This window comes from Vitis riparia, chromosome 2 (genome assembly GCF_004353265.1).
Source record: "Vitis riparia cultivar Riparia Gloire de Montpellier isolate 1030 chromosome 2, EGFV_Vit.rip_1.0, whole genome shotgun sequence".
Taxonomy (NCBI): Eukaryota; Viridiplantae; Streptophyta; class Magnoliopsida; order Vitales; family Vitaceae; genus Vitis; species Vitis riparia.
The window spans coordinates 2909779-2929889 of NC_048432.1; the positions used below are offsets into that span (position 1 = coordinate 2909779).

Below are 20111 nucleotides of genomic sequence, written 5' to 3' on the forward strand. Positions count from 1 at the left end.
CTTTTTGAAAGAAAGGGGGCCCCTTTTCTCCGGAAAAATAGGCTGCATGGGCATGGCTGGGGCCATGCTGGTGGTGGAGAAAACCATACTTGCTGATGCATGAATAGGAAGGTGGGTGATGGCTTGTTGGGAAAGAAAAACAGAGGGGGACAAGATAGAAACAGGAGGTTTTCGTCAAGGGGGGTGGTATTCGGCAGCCAGTGAAAGGGGAGGATCAGAGGAACGCTCCGAGTATGGTTTCTTCACACCTTTCTTATTATCTCTTCCCCGTCGTCACAGGTCTTGATCATTTCGTCTTGCTCCTTGAATGTTATTATTTTATTTTATTGCATAGTGAACTGTGCGGAATATGAGTTTTCATGCTTACTTTGTTTTGGTTCTTTCCCGGTTACTTGGATTCCTTTGATGAATAACTGTTGTGTCGTTTGGCTCTTTTGGGTTCGGTATCTTATCAATCGTATTATTACTCCCGGTTTCCTCCACCTGTTCTGGATCCTCTTATTAGCACAAGATGTAGGATCTAGTTCAATGGCTTGATTGCCTTCCCGTGGTTATGCTCTGTTTTTGTTCGTATTTTTTTCTTTCTTTCTCTATTCATGGGGGTTGTAGGGTAAGGATTTCAAATCCCTCGGGTTTAAGGGAAAAGTGAAAGAGGAGCAAATAGTTCTCGTCTTTGAGGGGCATGAAAAGAAAGTTGAAAGGTTTTGATATTAGGACACATCAGCATGTCCCAAGAGGTTTCATCATACGAGAAGTGTCTTACAGATATGAATGAAATGAGCTCTACCATTCAGTCTATAAATGGGGCAGCAAATAGATTCCTATGAACGTTTTAAGGTCAAATTTATGGAAGGGGTTAAGGGATAAAAGGAACTTTTACAATAAGGTTTTAGAGTTGAAAGGGAGCACAAGGGTATTTTGTCGATGTAGGCCGCTGAATGGTGAAGAAATTGCAGCTGGAGCTTCAATGGTGGTTGATTTTGAATTTGCTGAGGATGGTGAGCTTACAGTAAAATCAAATGGGGCACCCAAGCTTCAAGTTTGATGCTGTCTTTGGTCCCCTGACAAACCAAGCGGATGTTTTTTATGACAACGCATCATTTACAGCCTCAGTTCTAAAGGGGTACAATATCTGTGTATTTGTTTATAGGTAGAAGAGATGAGAGTGGAGTAGAGAAGATCATGTGTGTGGGACAGAGGGTAGAAATGGATAAAAGGGGCATGGAAGTTGGGCTACAGCAATGCATGGAATTAATTGATAAAAGAAAAAAAGAAAATGGGTTTTGTTGACACGTGAAGAAACTGGCACTTTAAATTCTTTCCATTTTCTTTTAAAAAAAAAAAATCTCCTTGTTTGTTTTATATATTCTCAAACGATCCTTTAAAAATCCCCTAAAATTTTAAAGTTCTAATTTATTTACTTATTCATTTTTTTTTCTGAAACAAAAAAAAGAATTATTATTATTACCATTTTCGAAAAAATCTTCTAAAACCCGATTCTAAACTAAGTTTGTCAAACTCTAATTCTCGAAACTCAATTCCTTAAATTTAATTCTTCAAAGTAATTTTTTTTCTTTTCCTTTTTTTTTCTTTCCTTTTTTTTTTTTTTTTTTTTTTTTTTTTTTTAAGGTTCTAATTTTAACTTTAATTCTCCAGGATCCGAATTTTTAAATTTAATTTTTCGAAAATCCCACAATTCCGAATTTAATTATTATTCTTGTTATTATTATTATTATTATTATTCCATGCTTATTTATTTATTTCTTTTAAAAATTCCAATCATTAAAATTCAATTTTTCAAAAATCTGACTTCCTAAATTAATTTTCCATCTCAAATATTCGACTATTCACTTTCATCCGTTTAGATATTATTCTGGTTATTATTATTATTATTCCGTATTTACTTATTTATTTCCTTTAAAAATTTCAATCATTAAAATTCAATTCTTCAAAAACCTGACTTCCTAATTTAATTTTCAATCTCAAATATTCGACTATTCACTTTCATCCGTTTAAATATTATTCTTGTTATCATTATTATTATTTCATATTTATTTATTCATTTTCTTTTAAAAATCTCGTTCCTTAAAGCCCAATTCTTCAAAAATCTAATGTCCTAATTAAATTTTCAATCTCAAAACTTCCACTATTCAGATTTCATTCGTTTAAATATTATGTTTGTTAATTATTATTATTATTCCTCATGTGTTTATTTATCCTCCTTCAAAAATCTCATTCCTTAAAGCCCAATTCTTCAAAAATCCAATGTCCTAATTAAATTTTCAATCCCAAAAGTTCTACTATTCATCTTTATTCGCCTAAATATTATTCTCGTTAATTAGTATTATTATCCCATATTTATCTATTTATTTCAATAATTAAAGTCCAGTTCTTCAAAAACCCAATGTCCAAATTTAATTTCCAATATCAAAAACTCCACTGTTCACATTCAGCTGTTTAATGATTATTTTCGTTATTAATGTTATTCCATCCATTTATTTAGTCACTTGTTCATATATTAAAGATCTCATCCCTAAATAATCTCTTAAATTTTCAAATCTCTAAGTTTAATCTCCAATCTCTAAAATATTCTATCTTTCGCAGTTTTCCTAATCTTTATTATTTCGCCATCGCTATTATTCCATTCATTTACTTATTCACTCATCCACCTATCCACTTATTTAAAATCCCCCCTCTAAATAATTATTCAAATTTCCAAATCTCTAAATTGAACTCCCAATTTCTAGAATTCCCATCTTTATAATCATTTATCCATACTTTCGCCATTCTATTCATTTATTTATTCACTGGTTCATTCATTTAAAATTTCATCCCTAAATAATTCTTTAAATTTCCGATTCCTAAGTTCAATTTCCAATTTCTGAAATTCTAACTTTCACTATTATTTATCCAGTTATTATTATTTCGTCATTATTATTATTCCATTCACTTATTTATTCACTTATTTATTCACTTATTCATTTATTTAAAATTCCGTCTTTAAATAATTCTTCAAAATTCCGATTTCCAAATTTAGTTATCTGAAACTCCAATTTTCCAATTTTTGAACTTAATTATCAGTTTCCAATATCTTAATTCTCGCATTTCTTCCGTTACTTATTTATTATTATCATTTTATCCATTCATTTTTAAAAATTCTGCCTTCGAATGATCCCCAAGATTTCCAATTTTTATAATTATATTTTCACAGTTTCTACTTCTCAAATGATTTTCAATTTTGGTTTCCTTCAAAATTTAATTTCCGAGGTCTCAATTTTCGTAACTTAATCCCGAACTCTCAAATAATTTTCAAAGTTCCAATCTCTTTCAAATTTAACTTAAAAAAAAAAAACTCATTCTTACATTTAATTTCTAAAAATCCTGTTTTCAAATAACCTCTAAAACTCCAATTTTCAAATAATCTCCAAGACTCCAATTTTCAAATAAACTTCAAAAATTCAGTTTTCCCTCGAACAGTTTTAATTTCTGTTTGGCAATGTATGTGATAGGTTTTGTGCTTTTTTTTTTTTTTTTATTGTACACTGACCCCATTTTTATGATAGCGCATTGCTCGTTCGTGGCCCAGGTACGCATCCACTCTCTTTCTAGTCATTCTCTATGCATGTTTTGATTCCCATATGTGCATGATCGATTTGAGTATCCATTGATTTTTCCATTAATTGCCATGTCAGCTTCATTTTATTAGTAGAGACCCGACTTTAGGGACTTAGAGAGGTGTTACGGTTTTTACCGTACCTTCCCAATAAGTAACCTGACCCCCGAGCCCGATCCGGTTTTTCACAGACCACCTTTTCCAAAATAAGGAGTCGCACTTAGGGTTTTCTTTCTTATTTTGTTACCCTTTAAAAAACAAAAATAAGTGGCGACTCCAAGTCATTTTCCTAATAAAAACAAATCATTTTTCACAAATAAAAATCGAGCTCGCCATCGAGTGGGAACCGCATGAGCCGAAATGCGGGGTCCACAATATTATATTTTATTTTAAATCATATAATAAAATAAAATAATAATGATCTATGGAAGACAAATATAGAAAAGTAAAATGAAATAAAATAAAAGATTGAAAAATGAAAACATACTTTTAGCTTATGCTTGGTTTCGAAAAATTTGAGGGAAAGAAAATAAAGAGGAAAAATGAAAGAAAATAAAAAATAGATTAAAAATAATAAATTATTTATATATGCTTCTTTAAACCTGTTTAACTTTTTTTCTCTCCATTATATTAAGAATAAATAATTTTAAATTATATAAATTTCTAATTAATTTTTAATTATATTTGATTTTTTTTTTTCGTATTTTTCATAATGAAATCAAAAATGAAAAAACTATTTTCCTTAACATTTTTTTCTCTCTTTAGTACTTTGGGAACCAAACATACCCTTACATTATGACTAAATTAATTGGGCAAAGGTATATTAAAGTAATTAGTTATATTCTTTCACAAGGACGATGTGATGTATGTTTACTTTTTGACTCCTTGTTCCACTAATACTATACTTTTTAAACTTTATGAAGGTAATATATGTTATTTGAATTTTTCAAGAATGGAGTATACAATGTCATCACCTCAAAGTACCAAAACTCATTCTTATTCTTCTCACAAGATAACCACTTCTATTTTATCCATTTAAAAAAAATAAATTATATATAGAACATATATTTAATATAAATTTATTCCATTATATTATATATTTTTTGGTCATTGACTTATCATGCTACTTCTTTATTGCATTCTTACTATAAACTTCCAGTGAGAATTTTACTTTATAAAAAAATATATGTAAAAAATTCATGATTGATTTATTTCTAGTTAATTACCTTATATGAAAAAAGGGTATAAACATAATTTTGATTTTCTCTTAATTCAATTAGTGAGAGATTTGTATGAAAAACATTGATTAATTATTTGATCAAATAAAATATTTACAACAAATAAATTAAAAATAAATTAACTTTAAAATAAAAATTTTAGATTAATGGTATTCTCTTAGAATGCCCAAAGGAGAAAAACACAAATAAAATAAAATATAAAATATAAAACACAAACATCAAAGACCTTTACTTGTAAAAAGAGAACTTGACTTATGAAAAAAGAGAAAAGGAAAGGCAAACATAGAAGTGTTTAAAGTCTTCCAACAAATGAGAAATGACTAACAGAAAATGACAATTATGGCAACAACACAAGTGTAAAAAGTCATCCAAAATCTTAATTTTGTTGATTTTTGGATGGTCTCTCTCCCTCTTGGAAGTTTAGAATACGATTATTTAGTTCTCCACCACTTAAATAGTGTATATATATTCAAGACAATGGTAGAACCAAAAAAAAAAAAAAAAAAAAATCTTTAGAAGAGAAAGAAAGTTTAAATAATTTTAACACTTTGATTCATAAACTTATTACTTATAACAAATCTTTAGGAGAATTTTTTTCAGGAAGCTTTACGATAAGAAACAAAGAAATAGACAAAATGATAAAAATTTAGTGCCCACCAAATACAGTATTTGTTGTTGTATACTTCTAATTTTAATAAAAACTTTAAAAATTTGCCCAATAGAAATTGTACGTGTTAGTGTATTTTGATTAGTTGACAAATTTGTTTCATTTCTTACTAATTAGATGTAATTTATTTTCTTAGGTCTTATACATGAATGACAACTTTGAAATTAGATTTGGATTGTTTCGGGTGAAATTCAATTTCAATGTGCATTTATAGTGGGTAATGATTTTGGAATGACAAATACAAGAAATTAAGATGAAAATTATTTTATGTTTCCTATTTTCTTTCCAATTCTAAAAATGTTCCTTTTTCCTTCTTATGCATGACTTAGAATTTTTTTTATGCCTCCAAAGAAAATATAGCATACTTTGGTAGAATGTGTGACTTCTTAGGTGTTCATGTGGCATATTACTACAATCTAATTTCCAAAGCAATCTTATATTTGAAATTGTATTGGAGTTTTTCACCATTTTAATTATTCATGACAAGGAAAATTGTGCTCATACCATTACTTTTGTAACAATTTTTACCACATGGCTAGGTAACAAAATTTTATGTTTAATAATGGAGAATAATTTTTTGTTGATATTAATCAATTAATTACCATTTATTATATGATACCATCCATCCTTATGCCAAATTTCTTATCAAGCAGTTAGTCAAAGATTACTTCCTAAATTTTGTCAAAGAGGACTTAGTTTACCTGGTGGAGAGATGGGATTTTGAATTTCTCAATGACAGTAAAAGAGACATGATTGAACACTTTTTAATTTTGATATTTCATTACGGTAAAAGATAAATATTTTTTTTTTTAAAAAAAAGGAAAAGAGAGAATTTTATGAACCTTTTGTTACTTAAAACCAAAATAGATATTAAGAACAAATGGAAAAAGAATGACAAAAGTTTTACTAGTAGAATAGTATATTATTGAATACCCAAAGGGATGAAAGATAAAAAAGGAAACTAAAATATCTCATATTGCAATAACTTAAGAAGGAAAGTTTACTTTTCTATGTGAATCCAATCTTTCAATGTGAAAGATTATTGGTGTTCATTGACTTTTAGGTAGTGGTTTGGGTTTATGCAAATTTTCTATCAAGATATAAATTTCTTCTTGAAAAGGTAGAGGAAATTTCTTACTTAATTCTTAAGAAACAATGTCGTGAAAGAGCAAAAGAAACAAACCAAAAAAAAGAAAGAAAGAACAAAAAAAATATATTATCAACAAAAGTATATTTAGTTTTGGTAAGAAACCTAGTCCTTGATAAAATTCCAAAGCTTATAAAAAAAACCACTGAAAAACACACACCAACAAAATTTGAATACAAGCTATCAAGAACATGAATCTACATGGGAAAATTTTACCGTGGTTCTTCTCAAGATGAACCTACATCTACCATCTGAGATCACCTCCTAGTTCCGTTCATTCGAAGAACCAATTATACCCTTAAGAAATACTCACAGTTTTGAAAAACGGTTGGAATATGGTAGATTAGTTAGTTAGAAGAGATACAAAAATACCAATTCAAATAGTGACATGAAGATTATGAAAGTAATTGAACACTAATACCTACTATTTGCGTATCAAATATTTTTGTTGAGTGTAAACTCATGTTGGTATTGGTATACAAAAACTTTCCTCCCCATTTCTGTCTCTATTCAACTCTCGCTTCCAATCCATAATATTTTTGGAAAATGCTCATTCTAGATGTATAATAATTATCATGTGTTTTGTATAATAATTAAATATAAAATAAATATAAATTTATAACTAAAAATATCAACATTTTTAAATAAAAATACTTATATATATATATATATATATATATATATATATATATATATATATCAATTTCTTTAACAAAATAATTTCAAAATGTCCATTATTATTTCTTATATTATTTTTTAGAAATTACCTCAACATTTTCATAAGTTTTAATCAACTTTCATTTAATCGATATTTTGTGTTAAAATATTCACCGATATTTCTTGATATACCCCAATATATCCATAAAATTAAGTTACCAATATATTTCTAGAAACCAATATTTTCATCATTGATTATGGCATCTTGCTATATAAAGATTATAAAAAATTAAAAGAATTACATGGATTGTAGTGCTCTTAGAGTGACTTAGCAAAAAGTTAAAGGGCTAAAAAATTTATATAGAAAACTAATATATAATAAGGATTTCTAATGATTGTTTTTGGAAAAAAAATTTTAAAATGGGGAAAATATAATTATATAGAAATACATGATATTATCTTATATTTAAATAAATAAATAAACAAATATGTGTATGCATGTCGATATGTGTGTATTTCTACATATTAATTTAACAAAGTATAATAAAAATCAGTAAGTATGACAAAGCATAGAAACAAATTAATCCCAATCATATATTTATATATAATAAATTAAGGTGAGTTTGTATCAAAAATAAAAAATGAAAACAAAAAAAAAGGTACATTAGGAAAATAATTATAAAATAATAAAAATATTTGTTGAAAAATAAATTGCTAAACATTAAGATACAAAAAGGATGACCAAGGTAGGAAGAATGTAACCCGATTATTAAGATATAGAAAAAGTGACCAAGGTACTAAGGTACCAAGGTATGAATGATATGACTAAAATATAAACAAAGTGACCTACGTAATAGGATACAAAATATGACCTTGGTATTAAGGCACAGAAAAAGTGATCAAGGTACTAAGATACAAAATTTAGGGAAATTTCATGAAAAGTCCTTTTTTTAATCCTTTATTTGTAGTATGAATTTATCTAATATGTTTTTTTAATAAAAAATAATTAAAATTGAAGGATTTTAATTGGATATAAATATTAAGACATATAATCCAATAAACTCACACTTTAAAGGACTTGGATTCAAAGAATTGATTTGAAAAAAATGTAAACTCAGAAGGATATTATCCCCCTTGGAAAAAATCAAATGGTAACGAACAAGAACAGAAAAGCATTTGCATTTGCATGTGTAATATCAAGTAAAATCTAAAGGAGAAATGTGAAAAAATATTTAAATGAATGAGAGTGATAAAATAAATAAAAAATGACTACAAATAAATAACGGCACCAAAACCAATGATTCCTATCAATCTCACATACTAGCACCATGATTGCAAAAAAACATGGAGGGTTTTAAACTTTCTTATCTTAAAGGTGCTGCCCTTCTTTTGTGAGACTACCAAGAAATTTGATTGAGTTCTTTTCCTATCAGCACACAAAAAATAAAGATAAAGAAACACACTCCATGATCGAAAAAAATCTAACCCCTTCTAAGAGTAGATCATGCTGGAACTAACCTAAAGAAGAATCAAGGAAAAATCACTAAGAATGGGGTATATATTCTTGAAGTAAAGTTTATGATCTTTCAACAGAATTAAAAATTTATATCTGCTTTATATTCATAATACTAGTGCTTTAGTACAGATAGCACCAAGTAGAAATGAGAAATTTTCAGATCAATAATTAAGACTAGCCTTTTTTTTTTCCTTTATGTGGGAATCTGATACTCTTTCATTTTTATTTTTATTTTTATTTGCAATCCAAGTGCAAATATATGTTCCTTCCTATGGTAATTGGATGAGTTGCTGGTGATTATAGGTTTTGCTTAGGCTGTAAAGAGGCTGAAAACAATTTTAGAACATTGATGAGAGAATTGAAACCTTTTTGAGCTGGCGAAGGGGACTACACGCGGGGTTGTGCCTTTAGCTATCCACCATGTAATGCCGAAAAGTTTTAATGTAAATTATTCCCACTCAGTAATCATATCATTCTCCACATGTATTGCTGAGAAGCTATCAAATCATTCCCACTCAGGAATCAAATTTTTTTTAAAAAAAAATGATTCTTAAAAGACACAACCTATAGTTGCACCTAACCATTACCTTGTCCACATCATAACCTATTGTAGCGGCCAAGAAAAATTTGCATCCATATCAAGCCCTATAGTAGCGGTCTAAGCATATGCATCTCCATATCATGGCATTTGGTTGCGACCAAATAAAACGCGCACCTATAAACACCATACTATCAATTTTTTTTTTTTAAAAAAAAATTGCAGCCTTATAGTGGCTGCCAGAGTGGCCTCAGCTATACGCCACCTTTAGTCGTGACAGAAATGTGGTTGCAGCCATAACTTCAATACTAATAGTCGCGCTCTTACATGTGGCCATAGCTATAGCATTTATTTGCGCCCCAATGGTCACACCTTGTTGCAGTGTATTTTGTTTGTACTCATATCTTATAGCCACGCTAAGTCTTCCCTTTAGCCACGATCAATGGCCACGACCATAAACTCGCCTTCTTGTAGTGGTTGGTGATGAAATTTTAGTCATAGACAAAAAAATTTGTTACTAAATCTCATATTTATTGTAGTGATATTGGAAAAAAAAAAAAAAGGTCATAAAACGAGAATTGGAATGCAAATAAAAAAATGGGATAATATTTAGACAGCTTGAGGAGCATTTAAATGCTCATAGGACATTCAAACATCCTCTACTGCGTTCAAACATCCCTTACAAGGTTAAAACTATCCATGGGGAGTTCAAAAGTCCCCTTGAGCATTCAAATGTCATCTTCAAGGCATTCAAACATTGGACCTCTCATTTTCATAATTTTATTGTGCTTTTATTTCTAGATATTGTTTTTGGTAAATTTTAAGAAGTAAACTTTCCATAATTGTATCCGAATGTTTGTCAACTATAAATTTGAATGTTCTTGTACAAACATAGAGCACGAGAGAATAGCCATTCTTAAAGCCTTAAAAACTTCATTGAAAGGAAACTTTCTAACTATTAAGGTCAAGAATTCATATCATACAAACTTCAAGAACTAAGAATGATTTGCTTAGGAACACATGAGAGTAATTATGTTAGGGATGTGGAAAAAGAGTGTAATTCACATCACATAAACTTCAAGGACTTTTGAGTGATTTGCTAAGGAGCACGGGAGAGTGTTATACTAGGGAAGTGAAAAAAGAGTGTTAAGTACTTATGGTATATGATCCTAAAGAGTAGGAGCTTTCAATTAGATAAACCATCTATAGTTGTTTTACACTAATGTTTTTAGGTGGTTTTTTCACATTACATCGCGTGTAAAATTATGTGATTAAAAATCTTGTACATGAGAGATAAATTCTTAAGCACGATTGAAAATTGAATATTAATTAAGGAATTACAATAAAAGTTCAATTGTGGGGAATATAGTTTGGACCAACTATTTCCTCCTCTCCTTCCCATATGAGCCTCCAACATTTTATTGTATATTAATCTTAATAGCTAGCCTATAATATTTATTATTATTATTATTATTATTATTATTATTATTATTATTGATAAAACGTAGTTGGATTATGACTTGGTCATCTAGGTCGTTTGGAATGGAAATTCTAAAAATTAACTTTAAAATTTTAAAATTTATTAGTTTCACTAATAAGGCAAACCCACATGGATGCCTTTCACATGTGCAAGGATAGAGCTATGTCTACAGCACACCCATCTAAAAATATTATTCAAATTAATATTTTGTTGGCCAATTCTTATTCAGCCTCCAGGGGAAATGCCTATCAAAGCTAGTCCAAATGCACTGAAAAATGGAAGTCATTATTTAATTTTGTTGCAGGCCACACCCACCCATAGAATAATTTGTCTAGAAAATGATGGGTGGAGAAAGACAACATCCATCAAGGAAATTTTTGTGAAAAAAATTATATAAAAAATAACTTAATGAAAATAGAAAATATAATAAAAGTTCCTAAAAGATTACTTTGAAAAAGACTAATATAATTATATAGAAATACATGATAATATGCTATATTATAATTGTATAGAATTATATGATAATATATAATGGAAAAAGTGAGTTTCAATTTCATAAAATAGGAGTTTTTTAAAAATAATTCTAATTTCATGAAATGCCTATATAATTACATAAGATGGTCAAAGGTAGTATACATTTTGACCAAAAAGTGAATGAGATGTTTATTATTTTTAAATGACTACTTGAAATTTGTATTTTATAAATTTAGGTTCTTATGTTGCCTTTTTTTTTTTTTCTTGGAAAAGTATGTTTTCATACAATCATATAAAAATAATCACAAAATAGAAACCCTTTAAAAATAATTCAAATCTTATGTACTCATCGGTCAAAGATAATATACAAGATGATTAATGGTTTAAATTTATATTTTATAAACTTTGGTTCCTATTGAAAAAAATGAGTTTACTTTCAATAAGATATCTTCTCTTGTCCTTCAAATTCTTTGGAGAAAAATGAATAAGAAAATAAAAAGAAAATGGGGCAACACATAAATGAATATATGTTTCGTACTCAATGACATAAATGATTCATTCATTACCTCTCTTGCATAATAGTTTTCCAATTCATATGATATTATTAATCAATTACTAACGCTATGTTTGGTTTTCGAAAAGCTTGAAAGAAAATGTGAGGGAAAGAAAATAAAAAAGAAAAGTAGAAAAAAAAATGAAGGAAAATAAAATATTAATTTAAAATTCATAAATTATTTTGAAACTTTTTCATGATTTAATTTTTTATATATAAAGATTAAATAATTTAAAAATATGGAAATTTCTTAATAATTTTAATTATATTTGACTTTCTTTCTTATTTTTCATACCAAAACCAAACATTTTTTTCATTCCTTGATAGCCTAATACATCATGTAATTTATGTATAATACATTATAATAAAATTCAAGACTTTTAGGCAATGCACTCAGGCAATAATTAAAAAAATGAATGTCAGCTACGGAAGCCTTCACGAGCACTATGCCCCACTGCCATTCATTTCCATAAATAAATAGTGAAACCAAAAGTTTTGTTGACTGTCAGCTGGGAATCCAACGAAATTTTTGTGGAAATTTGGTGTTTTCTTCATACCCACCTACCAGGATCAAAGCACGGCACAAATGTCCTGCCTCCTAGCCTGAAGAGAAATCAAGCTTCAAAATCTCTTTAAGTTTTGACCCAGAAAGGAGGGGAAAAAAACAACCATGACTTCTACAAACACCCAAATCATCTCTTATTCTCCTCCTCCTTCTTCTTCCTCTTCTAAATCAACCCATCAATTCCCTTATGAAGTCTTCTTGAGTTTCAGAGGAGAAGACACCCGCTATGGTTTCACCGATCATCTTTATGAGGCTTTGATTTCCCATGGAATTCGCACCTTTAGAGATGACGAAGAACTCGTGAGAGGAAGAGTAATTGCGTCTGAGCTCCTGAATGCTATTGAAGAATCGAAGATTTTTGTTATCATTTTTTCAGAAAACTATGCTACCTCCAGGTGGTGTCTAGATGAGCTCGTGAAGATCTTCGATTGCATGGCAACAAAGCAGCGATTAATTCTACCCATTTTCTATCATGTGGATCCATCAGATGTCCGAAAACAATCAGGAAGTTATGAACAAGCATTTCTTGATCACGAAAGAGAAGCAGATGCGGAGAAAAAGGAGAAGATTAAGAAGTGGAGAAGTGCCATGACAAAAGCAGGCAATCTAGCTGGATACGATCTACAAAAATATCGGTAACTATAATTTCCTTTCATTTTAAAATTTTCTCCTTCAATCTGGGTTGACCTTTCCACAGATTGTTCATCCAACTTTACCAAAAATGCTTTTCTAAAATTTTTTTAAAAATAAAAAGTTTTTATTTTTTTCAATTTTTATGACTTAACCTTTGTTGGATTCTTTGAAAAATAAAGAGAGAGTCAAGAGAAAGAAAATGGAGAAAAAAAAAAAAAGGGAAAGAGAAGTTTTATATAAGAGGCTGAGAAATTGCTTATGAGGGGATTTGAACCCTAAACCAAAAGGTTTGGGGTACACTCCACTTACCATCTGGGCAAACTTGTCCTTATTATATATTGTACACTAAACTTATATATACTTAAACATATTATATAAAGAAAATATTAAAAGAATATTTTAAAGAGCAAATTAATTATAATTATTTTATAATTAAATACAAAATTTTCTTTTAATTGATTACCAAAAATATAAAAATTATATAATTTTCTTCATAATGTTTTTAATATCATTAATAATTAATTAAATATTAAAAAATTATATATATATATATATATATATATATATATATATATATATATATATATATCATAATTTATTTTATATTGTTTAATACAATTGAATTAAATGGATCATAATTTTAATATTGATATGTATTTTAAAATTAGATATATTATAATCAAATATCATAATATTAGATGTAATTTAATAATAAATATATACTTATAAAATTCATATTTTAATCGATGCATATGATATTATTATCAAATATGATAAATCATGTTATACATATATCAAATTTTTCAATAAAATAACTTTGAAATGTCTATTATATTTCTAATTATATTATTACGAGGTTTTCCTTACATTTTCATGAGTTTTTAACAATTTTAAGCCTATCAATATTTTTTTCCAAAATATCTGCCAATATATCTCCGATATATCCGTGGTTACCTATATTTTCATCCTTGGATTTATATTAATAAAAGTACAATATAAAAATAAAAATTATATAAATTAAAATTAAAAAAATATTAGTTTTTGCCAAAGAAAAAATATCAATAATAAAATATAAAAATCATATAAAATTGAAAAAATATGAAATTAAGAATAAATTAAAAGTCAATTCAATATCAACCACCATGTCAACACTAAATATGAGAATAAAAAAATAGAAGAAAATAAAACTAAAAGCCATTTTGCTTGTATATGGAATTTCCCTTTATTTTTTTTTTTTAGTTTTTTCTTCTTCTTAGATACTTTGTCACATTGGATTCTTTTATGATTTTTTTTTTAAAATTAAGAAATGTAGTATTAAAAAGAGTTGCATCTTGAGATTTAGTAACAATACTTACAAATTTTAATAAGGACATAAGTTTAGAAAATTTAGTTTTTGTTATAAATGCATTCAATATGATGGTAGATGACAACAACTTTCTCTTCACTTCTCCTCATCCATGTGCCCTGTTTATTACCCTTAGACTATATTTGGTTCTTAGAAAGCTTGAAGGAAAATGTAAGGAAAATAAAATAGAAAGAAAAAATAAAATGAATGAAAAATAAAAATAGATTTAAAATGGATAAATTATTTTAATATATTATTTCAATTTTTATTTATTTATTTAACTCTCACTAATAATAATAATAAAATTTAATATATATTTTTTATTTAATTTAATTTTTATTCAAGATAATTAGTGAGAGTCTTCCTTAAATTCTAATGTCATATGATAAGATGATGAAGCGGTTTAATTAGAAACATTATAGTTTTAATTAAGAGTATACATAGCAAACTAATATCAAACACTTCATGAATAAGGAGAATTTTTTCACTTAAAGTGATCTACATGCATCTTTATTTTCTACTTTTAAACGTCTTGCTAACAAAGTAATACTCCTTATTGTAGTTTTAGAGATATACATAACTAAAAAAAAAAAAAAAGAATATTATTATGCTCAAACCAACTTTAACAAAAAAAAAAAAGAAAAAGAAAAATCACTAGAGTATAACTTTAGTAACTTTATAGAGAACAAATAAAGAGTTTAAAAAATATTTAAATTTAAGATAATTTTATTATTGTTTATTTTTATATATTTTTTTATTACAATTAAATTAGAGAATATTAGAATTTTTTATTATTTTAATAATTTTTGAGATTGGAATGATATAGATTATATTACATTAATATTTCTTTTAAATTTATAAAAAAGTTAAAATCAGTCTATTTTAGTCATTATAAAAAAAATAAGGGTAATTAATTTTTTTTTTAATAAAATGAAATACATTTTAAACTTTCTAGATTAAAAAGGTGAAAAATTAACCATAATTGTTTCAAATATTTTCATCTCATTACACCTTATCCCAATTTTTCTTTAGGAATATTTACTTTTGAATTTCAAGGGTCTTTTAATTTTATTTTTTGATCTTAAAATTTTTTTATTAGTCCAGAAGAAATCCGCAATTAGTCTCTCTTGTTGATCTACTTATTCAAGATAAGCATAATATCTTCATATTCCTACCGTGTTGGCATGAGATTAATATAGCGATCTTGTACCTACCCATTTGTTAGGCATTATAATAAATTTGGTTTTTATTAAAAAATAAAACTTTTTATAATAAATGAAATGATCAACAAAATTTCATAAAAACCTAAATATTAGAAACCTAACTTTTCATTGAGGCTATATTTTGTTTTTAGAAAACCAAGGGAAAAATATGTTATGAGAAATGATTTCCTTATTTTTGAATAGCATAGACAATAGTACAAAAAGAAAATATTGAGGAAAAGAAGGTAAAAATGCCATGATTTTACTTTTCCCCACCCCATTTTTTAAGTAGGGAAAGTTTTGTTTTCTTTTTTACTTTTTTTCTCATTTACATTATGCTTCATAAAATGAAAAAATACTTAAAAATATGAAATTTAGTAAATTGGATTTTTTTTTTTTGGTTTAAATTCATTTAGCCACTAGTTCAATAATAGTGGAGATTACTAGATATTATTAAAAATACATAATTTAGTAAACTAGGTGATTTTTTATTTTTTCTTTTTTTTTGGGTTCACATTCGATTAGTCACCAGTTCAATTACAATAAAGATTACCAAGTATCACCAATTTACTACACATTTGTTTTTTCTTTCTTTTTTTGCAACTTATTTTAACTCACTACATATACTTTGTAATTGATAGATATGAGACAAGGCTTATTAAGGAAATTACTGATGTCATCCTCAAAGAATCGAATTCTAAGCTCTTACTACATGTTAGTGAGAACATGGTTGGAATGAATTTTCATTTGGAAAAATTGAAATCATTGATAAAAATTGAGTCAAATGATGTTCGCATGATTGGGATTTATGGACTTGGAGGAATTGGTAAGACCACAATCTCCAAAGTTGTTTATAATAACATCTTCCATCTCTTTGAGAGTAGTATCTTTATTGCAAATGTGAGAGAAAGATCCCAAAGCCACTCAAGTCAACTTGAATTACAAAAAGAACTTCTTAGTGGTATTATAAGGGGAAAAAATTTGGAAATAAATAATATTCATGTGATCAGACAAAGACTTTGTTCAAAAAAGGTTCTTCTCATTCTTGATGATGTAGACAAATTAGAGCAATTGGAATTCTTAGCAGGAAAGCATGATTGGTTTGGTCCTGGAAGTAGAATCATCATAACAACTAGAGATCAACAATTGCTGAGGGTGCATAAAGTGAATGTATCATATGAAGTTAAGGAGTTAGATTACAAGGAATCAATTAAGCTTTTTTGTCAACATGCCTTTAAACAAAATATTCCAGAAAAAGATTATGTATCTGTCTCAAATGGTGTGGTACGTTATGCTAATGGCCTATCCTTAGCCATTAAAATTTTGGGCTCTTCTCTTTTTAGTAAAAGCAAGGATGAGTGGGAAAGTACATTGCAAAAACTAAAAAAAAAACCCAACAAGCAAGTCCAAAATGTGCTTAGTATAAGCCTTGATGGACTAGATGAGATAGAGAGGGGGATATTTCTTGATGTTGCATGCTTCTTCAGAGGATGTCAAAAAAACAATGTTACAAGGCTACTTGAGTGTGCAAAGGGTGTAATAAGAGTTCTTAGTGACAAGTGTCTAATTACTCTTTCACATAACATCATAGGGATGCATGATTTGGTACAAGAAATGGGTAGAGAAATTGTTCGACATGATCATCCTCAAAAGCCTTGGAAATGGAGTAGATTGTGGGAACCTGAGGATATTTGCTGCATATTGAGACAAAAAAAGGTATAATCTGAATGCATAAACTTAGTTGATCTATAGTATCATTATTTTTATTAAAGTAGCTATGTATCTTTATAATTTTGGTAAGATTCTATATATTTTTCGCTTTACTCATCTTCTTGAACTCTTATGTTTTAGGGGCCGAAAGCAATTGAAGGGATATTTCTAGACATGTCTAGATCAAGAGAAATCTCATTCACTACTAAAACTTTCGAAAGGATGGAGAGACTTAGATTGCTCAAAGTTTATTGGAGTTGTGATGTTAATGTTAATGACATGGGAAAGGAGTATCAAAAACTCATCATTCCTGAAGACTTCGAATTTCCGTCATATGATTTAAGATATCTTCACTGGGAAAGATATTCTTTAAAATCCTTACCCTCAAATTTTGAAGGGGAGAACCTCGTTGAACTCAACTTGCAGCATAGCAATATAAGATACCTTTGGCAAGGGGAAAAGGTAGTATTACTATTCAGTTATATTGTGTCCTTCCTTTGTATTATTAATTTTTTAGTTCATGAAATTTATTTTCTAAAATAAAATAATTAATTTATTTTGTTACAGCGTCTTCAAAATTTAAAGGTCTTGAATTTATCAGGATCTCAACGACTCACTGGCATGCCACACTTCTCAAATATGTCAAATCTGGTGAGACTAAATATTTCATTTTGTGAAAGTTTGGAAAAGGTTGACTTATCCATTGGTTCCCTAAAGAAGCTTACTTCATTGAATTTGAGTGGGTGCCGAAAGATTAGGAGCTTGCCAAGTGCCATTCAACACTTGGTCTCTCTTGAATATCTCAATCTCAGTGATTGTTCAAACTTGGAGACTTTTCCAGAGATCAGTGAGTATATGGAATGCTTAAAGAATCTTGATTTAAGTAGAACATGTATAAAAGAGCTTCCATCATCAATTGAATTTCTAAAACATCTATTTTTTTTAAAGTTGGAGGGGTGCGAAAACTTGAGTCGTCTCCCAAACAGCATTTGTTGGTTGAAATCCCTTAGCTATCTTTCTCTAAGGAATTGCTCAAACTTGGAGACTTTTCCAGAAATCATGGATGATATGAAATGCTTGAAAGATCTTGATTTGGGTGGAACGGGTATAAAAGAGCTTCCATCATCAATTGAACATGTAAATCATCTTGACTATTTGTCATTGAAACAATGCAAAAACTTGAGTCGTCTTCCAAGCAGCATTGGTAGGTTGAAATTGCTTATGTATCTCCATCTCGGAGGCTGTCCAAACCTAGTCACAGCGGACATGGAAAATTTAACTAAACTTGGTTTATCAGAAACTCAGAATCTATCCTCACTGGTAGGTTTAGATCTAAGCCAAAACGATATGCGTCATATACCTGCTGCTATTACTCAACTTTGTAATATGAGATACCTTAATATCAGTCACTGCAACATGCTTGAAGAAATTCCAGAGCTTCCATCAAGTCTAAGAGAAATCGATGCACATGATTGCGCAAGCCTAGGAAATCTGTCAAATCCATCCACACTTCTCTGTTCTCTCCTCAAATGGCTCAAGAAAGTTGAGGTATAATTTTTGTTTAAACTTTTTGTTTTTCTTCTCTTTTTATTACAAAATACTTGTGAAATAATCCATCCCAACTTCTTCATATGTAACCATGTTTTTTTCAATACCTCATGAAAGCCACACCATTTACATGTTACTTTTAACTGTGCAGCCTCCTTCGCAAGGGAAACTAATTGATCTAGGAAGTCATGGAATTCCAGGGTGGGTACTACATCAGGAAATGGGAAGACAAATAAGAATAGAGTTCCCTATGAATTGGTATGAAGATGACCAGTTCCTCGGATTTGCATTTTTCTTTCTTCATCCACTAAAATCACATTTAGGTTTATCTTTCAAATTTGATGAAGAAGAATATGCTTACAAGGGAGTATATAGTCCTTTTTGTGTGTGCAATGAGATTAATGGTAATGAGGATAAACTAAGCCTGGTGTACTATCCTAAGACTACTATTCGAGACAAGTTCCACTCCAGCCAATATATGGACCTTGAGGTTTCATTTTTTGGTTCTAATTTTGGTAGCCAGAATAAAACCAAAAGTTGCGGGGTCTATTTTATATACTCTCAAGATCATCAACAGAATCATAACTCGTTAGATTTTCCTGAGAATTCTGGTGACAACAAATCAACAGCAAAGGACATTAAAAGAAGCCATGATGATGCAACACATAACCAAGCAGAGGAGCCATACCATAAAAGATTGAGAGAATCTAACACCCATCTCAAGTTTTAAACTCAGTCACCAGGTACATCACCAAAACTCTTTCTTTATATTCAACCATCTCTATCTTCAGCTTGTTCTTTTGGCTTATGTTTGGCTCTCGGACAATTTGAAAGGAAATGTAAGGTGAAAGAAAATAAAGAGGAAAAGGAGCACGAAGGAAAAAGTGAAGGAAAAAAAAGATTTAAAATCAATAAATTATTTTTATTTGCTATTTTGAACTCATTTAACTAATTTTAATTTATCAACATAAAAATTAAATAATTTGAAAATGTATAAATTTTAACTAATTTAAATTATATTTGACTTTTTTTTTTTTTTTATGTTTTCTATGGATACCTAAACATGAGAAAATCATTTTCCTTGACATTTTCTTTCTTTCTTTCATACTTTTCGGAATCAAACATAAGGTTATATAATATATATATTTTTTTGTCCCCATCTTCTTCCTTGCGATAATAATGGAGATATTAAATGTTTCAGCCTTTTATATAATAATTATCTTCA

General features: G+C 28.4%; 2 protein-coding genes across 2 annotated transcripts; both read left to right on the forward strand.

The window, feature by feature from the left end:
- The first annotated feature begins 12520 nt into the window (after positions 1 to 12520).
- LOC117906850 (disease resistance protein RUN1-like) lies at positions 12521 to 18095 on the forward strand. Its single transcript, XM_034820091.1, has 3 exons — positions 12521 to 13083; positions 17480 to 17800; positions 17906 to 18095. Exons 1-2 carry the CDS (start codon positions 12554 to 12556, stop codon positions 17508 to 17510), a joined length of 561 nt encoding a protein of 186 aa, XP_034675982.1. The 5' UTR covers positions 12521 to 12553; the 3' UTR covers positions 17511 to 17800; positions 17906 to 18095.
- A 510-nt stretch (positions 18096 to 18605) lies between these two features.
- LOC117926719 (disease resistance protein RPV1-like) lies at positions 18606 to 19632 on the forward strand. The gene is made up of 2 exons (XM_034845975.1): positions 18606 to 18886; positions 19038 to 19632. The coding sequence occupies exons 1-2, from the start codon at positions 18686 to 18688 to the stop codon at positions 19614 to 19616; spliced, it is 780 nt and encodes a 259-aa protein (XP_034701866.1). The 5' UTR covers positions 18606 to 18685; the 3' UTR covers positions 19617 to 19632.
- Positions 19633 to 20111: the final 479 nt, after the last annotated feature.